Source organism: Vulpes lagopus, chromosome 2 (assembly GCF_018345385.1).
Source record: "Vulpes lagopus strain Blue_001 chromosome 2, ASM1834538v1, whole genome shotgun sequence".
NCBI classification, from domain to species: Eukaryota; Metazoa; Chordata; class Mammalia; order Carnivora; family Canidae; genus Vulpes; species Vulpes lagopus.
Genome location: NC_054825.1, coordinates 122037771 through 122051051, shown reverse-complemented (window position 1 = coordinate 122051051; position 13281 = coordinate 122037771). Strand labels below are relative to the sequence as shown.

At 40.6% G+C, this 13281-nt stretch overlaps 1 protein-coding gene across 5 annotated transcripts in view; it reads right to left on the bottom strand.

Annotated features, from left to right (window-relative positions):
* The window catches only part of NCOA7 (nuclear receptor coactivator 7), a 156853-nt gene that overhangs the window by 38414 nt on the left and 105158 nt on the right, over positions 1-13281 (bottom strand). For 4 of the 5 annotated variants that reach the window (XM_041733349.1, XM_041733341.1, XM_041733357.1 and 1 more), the window contains 3 exons: positions 12190-12374; positions 6880-7925; positions 6069-6237 (listed from right to left, as the gene is read on the bottom strand). In XM_041733349.1, coding sequence (XP_041589283.1) covers positions 6069-6237; positions 6880-7925; positions 12190-12374 — 1400 coding nt within the window. The remainder of the gene's footprint in view (positions 1-6068; positions 6238-6879; positions 7926-12189; positions 12375-13281) is intronic. The other variant, XM_041733368.1, reaches the window with a different exon arrangement.

Here is a 13281-nt window from a genome sequence, read left to right as displayed (position 1 = left end):
AGACAATATCACACTTTCTCAAACAGAATCAACGTAACTCATATATGAGTTTATCCTAAATGTGGGCAAGCACAAAATATGCTATCTTCTATAAATCAAAGTGCTTGCTCATTTTAATTAGAAGCTGATTAGGGGATCCCTGGATGGCTCAGCAGTTTAGTGCCTGCCTTCGGCCCAGGGCATGATCCTGGAGTCCCGGGATTGAGTCCCGCGTTGGGCTCCCTGCATGGAGCCTGGTTCTCCCTCTGCCTGTGTCTCTGACTCTGTATGTCTCTCATGAATAAATAATAAATAAAAATATTTTTAAAAAGTTCATCCCTTCTTAAGAAAAAGAGAGAGAGAAAGAGAGAGAGTACAGAGGGACACCTGGGTGACTCTGTGGCTTAGCACCGCCTTCAGCCCAGGGCCTGATCCTGGAGACTCGGGATCGAGTCCCACATCGGGCTTCCTGCATGGAACCTGCTTCTCCCTCTACCTCTCATCAATCAATCAATCAATCTTAAAAAAAATTAGAAGCTGATCAGAGAACATGGTATTTTAGAATGACTATTAAATATATATTTGTATATCAAGATAAAATTAAATGTTTATTATAAAGGAGTCACCTAGAATAAAAAGCCTCAGGCCACTACTGACCTTCCTTTACATCAAATGTCGTGTAGCAAGCACTCAACTTGAAAACGATTTTAAAACTGCATTTGCTTCCTTACCAAACCGATAAAATAGAGAATCATATGACTTAGATTTCTCATCATGTGGAGCAAAGGGTACACACTTTCATGTGCCTTACACATATCCTTTGACTTGGTCAGACCAACTAATGGATTTTATAAAGATGTTTAATGGAACACTGCTTTTAATGGCAACAAATTTGGAACAACCTAATATCCAAAGCAGGAGCTTTATTAAATCATTCAGGGAATGAGACAGGGGTGCTCACAGTAACGTCATATACATATAATAACATAGTATTTCATGTAGAAAATGCGCATAACTTTAAGTGTGTGGGGGGGAAGCAGATTGCAAAATAATTGTTTTTCCCCAACTTACCTGTGTGTTCAAGAACTGCTAAAATTATCTTAGCATAATTATTTTTGAGGTTAAAAAAATCTTAAAACACCCACAGGCTCTCCCTTTCCTCTCTCTTATTAGCTTACTTATTACATGAATCACACTGACCCATCAATTCAGTTTGGATTTAACATTTATGCATGACTTGGCAACTTCTACACAATTCCTGCCATTTAATTTCACTTCCATCTTATTTAAAAAGTTGGATAATAAGAAATCAATCACCGAAAAACATTTCAGATTGGATCATAAGGAATTGGGGGAAAAAGATGTTTCAATATGAACAAGAATCATTGGTTCTTTCCAAGAAAAGAAATAACTTCTTAGTATTCAGAAAAAAAAGACCACTGCATTTTTCACATAGAACGGCACCCAAATCTATGGAAATAATCACATCCAGTCTCTAAAAAAGTACTAGGAACTGTCTCAAGAGCTCCCCATAGCTTCTCAAGGTAAAGTCCCAGTCTCACTGACCTAGAACTAGCCAGATATATGCCAGGTCCTATGCCCTCAGTAAGTGTTCAAACACGAGCTAGTTACTTAATGCCCCACAATGACCCATTTTCAAAATTAAGAAACTACGTTTCAAAGGATAAAGAATCTCAGTCCAAGGCACACTATTCCTAGGGATTCTCATTCATCGCTTCCTGATTCTATGACTCATTATTCCACGGGCCAGGGCACCAGGGAAGCCCAAGACTCCACACGGCCTCCAGGGCAGGGCCCGACACGGTCTTCCTCTCAATACCCCAGAGAGCTGCGAGCACAGGCTTGTGCAAAGTAAAGGGGCAACAAATAAATGCTTGTCACCACCACAGACCTTGTTTAGTCTTTCAATTTAGGATTTACTTCCAGGTAAATTATCTCTTTAGGAGCAACACTGCTATTTTTACAGACATAAAACTATATAGATTCATAACTGAGTTATAAAAAACTTTTAGTGAAATTCTCTGCCCCCCCCCTAAAAAAAAAAAAGGTTGAGCAAAGGAAACAAAGTATATGCAGATGAGTAAATTACTGTGAACACAACAAGGAAGTATAACAAAATTTGAAGCAGTCAAGGCTCTAAATCATCTGGCTAATGTGGTTCACAATCACTTTCAGAATGGTGGGTAGGCTGGGTCTAATGGTCTAATACTCAACTGGTGGTTCTCTTTGTGAGGTTATTTTGTCCCGCAGACAACTTCTCCTGCAGGTGACACCTGGGGACCCTTGGATGTCACAGCTGGCATCTCATGGGCAGAGGCCACAGATGCTGCTAATAAACATCCTATAATGCAAATGACATCCCCTTAAAATGTCAATAGTGCCAAAGTTGAGAAACCCCATACCAGACGATTAATGTAAGGTGAAACTATCCTCTGCTGTCCTCATGTTTGGATTAGCATCAAGAGTGAGAGGAGGAGAAGCCTGTATGTCAGGTCCCAGGTTCTGGACAAGGCAAATCGCCCAAGCAGACTATTGTCATCTTCAGTTGACTCAAGGGAAGCGTGTGATTCTGCAAGCTGCAAGGGAGACTGGGAGGGCTTAACGCCGACAGGCGCCTAATCCTTAGTGAACAGGCACACGTCTCAAGTAGCAGTGTACAGGTGTGCAAGAAGAAACCACCAGCTTTCCTGGATCCACAGTGGTCAGATCTTCGGCAATTTCCACCCAGTTAAATAAAACTATTATTGCGTGTATTTGGGTAGTTTTGTATCTAAAATTTAATAACAAGGATTGGGGGGGGGGACCCAAACAAAGAGGATAAATAGAGACTGCTGCTTTCCCTGCCTCTAGCCCTCTCCATTTTCTTACTCGAAAGACTATTCATTAGGTGATGGCATCGTGGAAGCCATATAGCACGTTGTAAATGAAGGGAGTATTTCGGTAGAGTTGATTTCTTAGTAATAATAACAAAAGGGGGGGGAAAAACATGTTTTAAAAATACTAGGAACAGTGAAACACATCTGTGAAGTCACATCAACATCAGAATATTAACCTCCTGCAACAAGGAGCTTCGATGTACTGGAGGAACCAAAGAGATCTCCAATGAAAGTAAGTTGCCACATTTGGAAGGTCTATGAGAGGACACTTTAACTTTGAAAGGGAGCCACTGCTAGGATGACCTCCCTCTGCTCCTGAAACTCCAATGGATGCACAGATCCATTAAATAGAAAAGCAAGTAGAAATGCTCAGTTGGATGTAGCAAGGGAATCTGGAAATGATCATCAGAATGAGGAAAGCATTGCACACCACGTCTTAGATCCTTAAGGACTTTGCTGAGCCTGAAGTCTCAAAGATTTTCACAAGTTGGAAATAAAAACCATCTTTTCTTATTTCTCACTATGCACTTGGGAGTTCTAGGTGGGAATTAACTATAGAATGCTCCGTCCTTCTCAGTCTTAAACTAAAATGTGGCTTCCTGTAGGGTAGGTATACAGGGAAATACACAAAAGAACAATTAAAACAAAAATTTCCTAACATGTATTCAAAGAAATCCATCAGTAACACAGTGAGATATAACACATAATTAGTTTAAGAAAGAAAACTAAGTCCATCAGGTTAGCCAAAGACAAAAGTCATAGAAACTATAAAATATACTATAAAGGAATTCAAAAAGTGTCCGACTCTAAAAAGGCCACAAGGGCCTTCTTCTTTTTTTTCCCTGGGAAGTAAATAAACAAGCCTTTAATACAGCTCAGTTAGGTAAAATACTGTACACTGCAAAAGATCCAGAAAACTAGAGCTTCAAGTCATGTTTTAAAAAAGCCATTACGCTTAATTGAAAAACCAAGTATAGAGTACAAAACAGCAACAAGGGCCGTGGTGATCCCATGCCTGGGTGGCTCAGTCAGTTGAGCACAGGACTTTGAATTTTGTTTTTTTTTTTTGTTTGTTTGTTTTTTTTTAAATTTATTTATGATAGTCACAGAGAGAAAGAGAGGCAGAGACATAGGCAGAGGGCGAAGCAGGCTCCATGCACCGGGAGCCTGATGTGGGATTCGATCCCGGGTCTCCAGGATCGCGCCCTGGGCCAAAGGCAGGCGCCAAACCGCTGCGCCACCCAGGGATCCCAGGACTTTGCATTTTGGCTAAGGTCATGGTCTCAGAGTCCTGAGATCGAGTTCCGAGTTGGGCTCTTTGCTGGGCATTGAGCCTGCTTGAGATTCTCTCCCTCTTCCTCTGCACCGCCCCCCCTAAATAAATAAATAAATAAATAGCCCACAAAAACCATCTGTATAAGAGACCAAAGAGAAGTATTTCAGCATTATAGATTTCTTCTGGATTAAAACATGACAGTAATATAGTAACTATATGTGTGGGATTGCTGCACTTATTCTACAAGAGTCCTTGGTACACACAGCTTCATTCAAGGCAATAAAATCGGAAAAAAACCTCCCAAATTTCCTTAGATCATAAACAATACATTTACCCAAAGAAAAAAATGATACATATCATAGGCAATTTTTCTAGTGGGCCCTGAATAGTCCACATCCCCTTGCAACATGGCTGAATGTTTCAGTGCTTTGTTTTCCTCATCTATCAAATCAGGAGTTGACCTAAATCTCTAAGGTTTTGTTGAGTGTGACATTTGACTTTAGAACTCTGCTTCTAATAGATGTTCAGAAATTTACATTGCTCCTATTGAGACATTTTAAAATAAAAACAGACATGCTTTTTCTTTTTTATCTCCTCAATATCCTGAAAGTTTCAATGAAACACCATGGGAGTCGCAGGTATGGGCAGAAAAATAAAATACATAAACACAAAAGTTATGTCGAATGTCCATGTTAACATGAGTTTTTACCTAAGACAGGGAACCGTTATTGGCAAATTAATTAATTAAAATCCTATTAACTATTTTTCATGTTAAACTATAATTTATTAAAACAGGAAAACTCCCTTGATGAGAATTATTCTGGATACTCATCAACCAGAAGGTGTGCCTTTGCTTGGAATTTAATTTTGCTTTATTAACAGTTCATGCTTAAGGAAGCTCGCTGAGTTTGCCTTTGGCAGGTATATATTTGGTCTTAGCCAAGAGATCTGCCCAGATGATAATGTTTTTTGTTTTGTTTGGAAGATTTTATTTATTTATTCATGAGAGAAATACACACAGAGAGGCAGAGACACAGGCAGGGGGAGAAGCAGGCTCCATGCAGGGAGCCTGACGTGGGACTTGATCCTGGGACTCCAGGATCACGTCCTGGGCCGAAGGCAAGCGCTAAACTGCTGAGCCACCCAGGGGTCCCTCAATAATGTTAATTACCAGGTAGAAAGAGGGGGAAAATGTGATTTTTACAATCTTGAAAATTTTTTTATTCTCCTACAACAACAAAAGGAAAACATTTCATTTTTTTCCCTAACAATAGTGTCTCCTAATTATTTTTTATTACAAAGACATCCATAATGATGTACTGCTAAAAAATGTCTGTGTCATTATCCCTGCTATCCTAGACTCAAATAACATAATTTCTTCTTTGGCAATTTAAAAAAATACAAATCTCTCCAGAGTTGTACAAACCCTCAAACCCACCTGGAGTGGACCCTTTAACACTTTCCATGCTTCTGAGTCAGACACTCCCCACTTAAGGCCAAAGCAACCTTGAGTTCCCTAAGTTAATAAGCACTTTAACAGTTACAATCATGCCTCTCTACTGCCCCTAAAGAGGTTTAGATTTGCTCTAGGGTATTCTTTCATTCTTAACAGAATTACACTTCCAAGGACCAGCACTGGAGAATATCTAAATCTTCCTTCACTTACAATTCAACTGTGGAGAAAGTCATAAAAAGGTTTCAGCACCCAGTACTTAGGATGACCTCAGGCTGGCTAAATCAAACCCACTCAGTAGCAGAAAACTACTCAAAAAAATATCCTTCAAGAAATTCTAAAAGATACAACTAAGAGGAATCTCTTATTCAAGAATAAGAGTAACGATTTTAAATTTTTTTAAAAAATCAAGGTACAATTAGGATCGAATGGACCAACATTTTCCATTTTAGCCCATGCTTACCTCTCCCGAGGAACAGCAAACCAGTACTCTGGCTGCTTTCTTCGTTTGCCATACTGCTGGACCATGGCTGCAGTGTGAGTGGCAAAGGATTTTCTCATTGGTTTTCCTACTTTAATGCACAGAAACATGGGTGGAGTCTTGCTTTTCTCCTCTTTTGAAGGAAGTATATCTGAATCACACATGAAGAAAATCTTCCTCAATATTGACAATATTGGTGAAAGGAAAACCTTTGGACTTAAACAAAGAAGAGCGCCCGATCCCCTCTTAGTGACAGAAAATCAACATTTTGATTTGTCAACATTTTGACAAAACACCATCCAATTAGAACTAATTACATTTTCAGACCTCCTTTAGCAACAAAGGAAAAAGCTTTGCATGTTTGAGTCTGTTTTGCATCACATAAGATGCCATGTGCTGGGAATAAGCCATAAAAACCAACACGACGTGATAGTTTGCAAGAATACACATCAATGAATGATACCGAGGACCAAATTACACCATAAGACAACTTAACTTAGAACAGAAAGATCTTCAAAAACATTTCAAACTCCTTCAGATTTAGAAATTCAAAGTGAAAGGGAAAGTTACTTGAAATAAAAAAAAAACAACACTACTTTCAAACAAGAAATCTATGTCACAGTTCAAGTTCCAAAATAGATACCATACAATGCTAATTTTTTTCTCAACGTATCAGTAAAGATACACTCTATTTCAAAAACACTGTTCTCAAACAATTGCTCTAATTTTGCTTGTATCCGTACGTTTCAGAAAGCCAACTCTATGACAGAATAACTAAAGCAAAGTGGCTTACCTTCAATGGGTACCTGAATTCTCTTTAGTAGCCATAACTGAATTTCAGACTTATTATCCATTTGCGCACCCTGGGAGCTGTTGTCCAGAGTAGATTCTGAAGAGGTGTTTAAAGACCCTTTATCCGTATTTTCTTCTGTAGAAGAGGCCAGTTGCAGTGGGAGGGACACTCTCTCTTTGACCCAGGTTTTCTCTGGCTCCTTACTGCCCTCAGTTGGAGGACCACGTACCTGGGGGAGAGAACTACTAAGGGTGATATCTATTCCCAGTGGTTCAGTGCTTTTGCCATCACTTAATTCTTCCTTCTGCAAGTTGTCAGGTAACTGTGACCCTTCTTTGTTCTTATTAAGGTAATATTCAATGAGTTTAACTTTATCTAGATCTTCATGTATGTTCAGTGTGTTTTCTACCTGGCTTTCTGGGGAACCAGACTGCTTGTCCACCTCTGGCATCGTATCTTGCTTCTCACGGGTTTCTAAATCCAGGGCCCCCTTCAGTTCAGCATCATTTTCTGTTCCTGAAAAGTTCAGGGCTGACTGCACCTGCACTTCTGTAGCAGAACTAATGATATGGGACTTAGCCTTCCTTAGCTCTTTTGGGTCAAGAGAAAGGCACTCCTTTGAGGTGTCTCTTTTGTCCATTCCACTATCAGTTTGAGAAGAAAGTTCTTCCAAGTCAACAAAGTCATCATCTTCCCCTAAAAGGGAATTCTCTTTGGCTATGGATTCAAATGCAGCACGAGTGTCAGAAGGTTCCTTGCTGACCTTAGTCACTGCGGTAGACTCACTGGCTGCCTCTGTAGAAGATTCTGGTGTCTTTAACTTTCCTGACAGAGGGCTATCTGAGGGCTTCATGTGTGTGTATTCTGTTGACTTCTCCAAAAGTCTTGTTGATTTGGAATCTGAAGCCATGGTTCTCTCCCCATTCTGCTGCCGTTTTTCCTTGTTGAGAGATTTGAACTTACTGAATGGGTTGATGTCTTTTTCTGAAGCCAGGTCTTCCCATTCTCCAGGCCTGTACAGAGGACAAAGATCCTGAGGTAGGTCACTGTCGGGGGAAAAATGGTGGGTGCACATGGAATGTTAAAAACAAAACCAAAAACAAAATGGAGGAAAGGCAAAAATTAAAACAAAACCCAACCAAAAACTAAAACATAAACATACTGCAACTTAAACTGATGTCTAAATGATTTCAGAATAAGGAAATGAAATCAAGAAACTGACTTCAAAATGAAACATAAATGAACTACAAGAAGGGGCAAAACAAGAAAGCATGAGAGTTGCATATCCTACTAGAAGGACATGAATGATTTTTGAAGTCATTTATGAACATGGAGATGTCACCCACCAGATTTTTAATGATGGAACAATGTTTCTGATATTCATGAATAAAAGGACAAAGGGAAATAAATGTTTTAGCATGATGACCTGAATTCTTTAAATATTCAAAGCTGTTCCTTTTTTATAAAATAGTATATACAAACCAACATTATTTCTGAATGGCTCAATGACTGAGTAGCTATTCATTTAACTTGTATAAATTACCAGTCCTGAACCCTAATTTTGAGTTTCCTCACTTAGGACCTGATGTTTCCAATACCAGACATCCTTCTACTCCTGAGGGAGATGCGAGAAGCTTCCACTGTTATTGTGGATATATGGCACCTGCTCCATTTTACACTTTAAAATTTACAGAAAAGTAAATCAGGTAAGCTCTTACAATACTAAGGTTAAAAGTCTTAATTTCTTAACTCATAACAATATCATTTCACTTTATGGCAGTGGGCACTGGTTTATCAGCTGAAACATACTGTCCCTCAACAACAGATGCTTTTCTACCCAGATTTGAATTACACAAAACTATTGGTTAGACATGTTCTCCAAAGTTTAAAATAAATGGTCAAGAGACATCATTTTTAAGCCATGACTGGTAAGATTTTGAGTAACTCGTATTTTCACTTACCTTAGTATTGACACTGGGTTAAAACACAGATATATAAAGACCCTTTTTAGATTTCAGAAATAATTTTGTTTTCTAAAAAGGCTAGATAGGACTCAGGTAATACTTTATTACTCTGGCTTTGAAATCACCATGGTAGGAAGGTAACAAAGCACCAGGAAATTCTCAAGTTAGAAGACTACCCCCCAAACTTATAAATCACATGCATGGAACATCCATTCTTTCTCCAATGGAAAATAAAAGCCTACATAACTGCTAGGCTCTGACAAATGCTTAAAAAAACTTCTTTCATTCATAGTTCATTTCAATTCAATAAACATTTGCTGAGTCCCTACAAGCCATATGCTAAATGATGATTTTGACAGTGTCTCTGTTCTGTAGGAACCCGTAATATGCAAAAATGTTCTGTCCAATACCAGCATCCCAGGAGATATTAAAGATGCGCCAATCCTAGAGTCAAATAAATCAGTGTAATGTGTCATAATTCTGATTTAGGATCCTGAATTTAATTTGCTATGTTGAAGGTTATATGAAGTCTTATAACAAAGAAACTCAGCGTTTCACATACTCGGTTAATAAGCAAAACTTTCTTCCATGAACATCCAAAACCCATTGATCCATCGTCCTTCTCTGCCTAGTTTGCCTCCCAGAGAGAGATGTGACTGCACTCTGCTCGGCCTCCTATATTACCCTGTCTACCCCTCCCTTCTTGTTCATCTACCAAGTCTGAGTTGGGATAAATTTAACCATCTGGTTTTTTGTGCTGCAGCCGCCAAGCCCTGCTGGGGCAAAGTACACAGCGGTGTCAACTAGCACTACTGTTAATGTTTTCTAGACTCAGCTAGGCACCTAAAGCTGATCAATAATCCCTTCAGTTGTTCCCTTCCTGTTCTCTGGCTGTGTCAGCTGGACTTACAAAATATCCTACACAAAAAACACAAAGACTGAAGGTGAGGATGGGGAGATCTTACACACACACACACACACACACACACACACGCACGCGCACACACACACACATGCACTCTGAAAAAACAATTTGCAGGCAGCCCAGGTGGCTTAGTGGTTTAGTGTCGCCTTCAGCCCAGCCCACGTCAGGCTTCCTGCATGGAGCCTGCTTCCTCCCTCTGCCTGTCTCTGTCTCTCTGTGTCTCAAATAAATAAAATCTTAAAAAAAAAAAAAATTATCTGACTGCAAATTGCAGTCAGATAATTTGTACTTGTTTTACCCTACAACTTTTAGTAATAATGAAATTTTAGGCTTTTTTAACTTTTAAACCATCAATGGAATTCTGAAGTCAATGCCAATTTTCCATCAGACTGATCCCACTCACACATTCTCTTTTGCCCAATGGTGCACCTACTGCTCACTAGGCTGCAAAGTCTTCACATGCTTGCATCCAAGGCAGGAATCAGTACACAATTCTGAAATAAACTGAACACAGTAGGAGCCAATGCTTAACTCTCCTCCATACCCCCCACCAGCTATAGCATTATTCTGGACCCCAGATCGTTAAACACAATCTCACGATGAGAGAAATCTTTCTGTAAAGATGTACCTTCCTTTTCTATTATTAAAAAGAATGCTTAACGTCTTGACCTAAAGATGTGCAATCGTATTTCTCCACGAGAAGCCACCATCAGGCAAGAAGTCTCCCCCTTCCCTGGCCATCCACTTCTAAACTTAACTACATCCTTCCTCATTCTCATCTTCTTTCTTCTTGTCACAGAGAACCTAATGTTCATTCCTTATTTCCAGAACTAACACCTCGCGTCCTCTTCTCTGCCTCCACCTGAGACTCCCAGGCAGCTGGACGCTGCCTCACAAGGGTCCTCCTGGAACGCTGTGTGCACTTCCACATGTGCGGTGCACTTAGGCACCACTTCTCCATCTGTCTACTGCACCAAGGAGACTGCATGTTCCTCAAGGGCAGAGGCCGGGACCCCCTCGTCGTCATCTCCCTGCCACACAGGAGCATGCACTAAGATGAAGTGGAAGCCTCAACTGCATGGGCAACAAGATGCCCCAAGGACGATGAACAGGGTTTCAGAGATGAATGCAAGGTTCACATAATAACAGCTTAGAGTTCGCAGGTATCAGGCTATTTTTTAAGAGTCCTGCTGTATCAAAATGTTTAGTTCTTAAAATAGCCCTACAGGCTGAAGAATCCTACTCATTCCATTTAACAGATGAGAAAACTGAGGCTTGGAACTGAGTAACTCAGGCAGGCCATGGAGCCGTGAGTGGCAGACCCAGGGAAACCCAGGCCACGGGGCTCCAGACCCAGGCATCATGCAGAACCGCCTGGCCTACCACACCACCTCAACACCTCTCACTTGGATCGTTCTGGCAGAATTTAGACACTACCTCAGTGCCCATGCTCAGTGCTAGCTTCAGTGGCTTGGAGCAGGAGGAGGGCCGAGGGGTCAGACGCCAAGGACTGTGAGTCCAGGGAAACCTGCTGGTGTACACCTCTAAGGGTGCTGTGTCTGGGTTAGGTCTCTAATTATCTCCTTTTCCTAAGTCACAAGGGCGAGTTTCCCTCTGCACAGTTAGGACCACTGCTTTCCCTCTACCTCCCTATCACTAAGGGTTTCTGAAGATTTTTAATTCTACCAGACATGGAGAAATAGGAACACTGATAAAGGGACAGTAAGAATCCAAGTGTCCCCTTAAATGGATTCCCTCAGCTTTCTTAACCCTCTTTCTCTTTTTTCATAGGGAGCTTCCTCCTTCTCTCCCTCTCTCTCTACTTTTTCCAAAAAAAAAAAAAAAAACCACCTCAGTTTTAGGAGGCAAAAATATTCAAGCCTAAGGTAATATTCATCTATGTTTCGGGAACAAACAGCTACAGGGACAGTGGCCTCCACACTGTCCACCTCGACCTCTCTCCGTGCAGGATGACTAAGGGAAGATGTGAGTTAGGAGGACTGCCCATGCTAGAGTGTGAATGAGAACAGAACTCTGCTTAACAACTAAATGGAAAGAAAAAAGCTATGCTTTTATTGGTAACCTGACTAAAATTCTTTCAGAGAAACTTCATTTCTTCTTCTATTAATTCATTAAGAACATGCATTGCTTTTCAGAAAAATAAGCCAAAGAAATACCATTTTTATGTGCTGGTGTTCTTGCTTTTCTCCTTTCAATTTTTGTACATTCAACCTTCCCCTTTATCTCCATTTCCTCTCGTTTTTCAATTAAAAAAAAAATCTACTGCACAAATCTTCCACCTTCCAATTCACCGCTACACAATCTCTCACTCCTGCCAATGCCCTACCTTTTAACTGCATTTAGTTCTCCAAACACTTTAAGTTTTTTGTTTGTTTAGGTTAACAAAGAAATATCTCTTACGATGGCAAGGCATCTTTGATCTTCATGTGGGAAATGTCATTGTAGAGAGCAATGGAAACCACCTCTTCCATGGGACAAATGAGGCCATACTCCTCACAACCATTTTCAATGACCAGGGGGTCAGACTTGTGAGGGTCAAACATGATGTTGTTAGGAGTAACAATCATAACGCCTCCGACCACGCCCTACAGGAGAAAGGGACAAAACAGAATCATGACAAGCAGGAATGCAACCACCACAGCGGCTGTCAAGAACTCACGTTGCCATTCGGGTGGCCCTGGGGAACTATGGCATCCTACGCAGCAATTGCATCCCCTTTAAGACGCTAGAGCAACAGGCTGAGGAAATTCAGTGCTGGGTGCTAGGCGGTGAGGCAGAGAAAACAGAGCTGCCTCACCACTGCAGCCAACCGAGCCTCCTGGAAGAGCTGCTGCCGTAGCACAACTGTAGTGGGATCCTGGGTTGCACGCCTTATGTCCACATCCCCGCCTCGTTCACTATAAATTGCGAAGGGCTGTCCCAAGTGCTTTTCCACTTGAGAACCGGGTGCTTTCCGAGTCGCTCAGCACATGTTCACCATGTGTTCAACAAGTGAGTGCTACTGTGCTACGGAAGCATCTGTCTCAGAGCCATGGTGCCCAACGAGAGCCCTAATATTTTCCTCTAAAATGTTTAGAAAGGCCACATTCAGCAAAATGTGACACAAATAGGGATATGAAATTTTTGCAACCAGAAATGAATATAGTAAACTATGGAAGTTAATAGCAAAATCCAGTAATTTGGTGGGAGCTTCTGTCTGAAGCTTGGTCAGCGTACTATTTTATAGATGGCCACAGGGACATTACCTACCAGAGAACCCGGACACAGAAGATTCCTTGATTCTTTATCTTGGTTCTCTTACTGAGTTAACTGATCATCTTTGTGAAAAATTTTTCATTTTTCAAGAATAACATCCTTGGTTGCAGAAGTCATAAATGCATATCAATAATGTATTTTCCTACCATTTGGAACCTGGCATGAAGTCTCTACTATGAACATAGGAATTCACTTTATATATCAACATAACCCCTTCTTCAGAGACTAAGAGTTGGA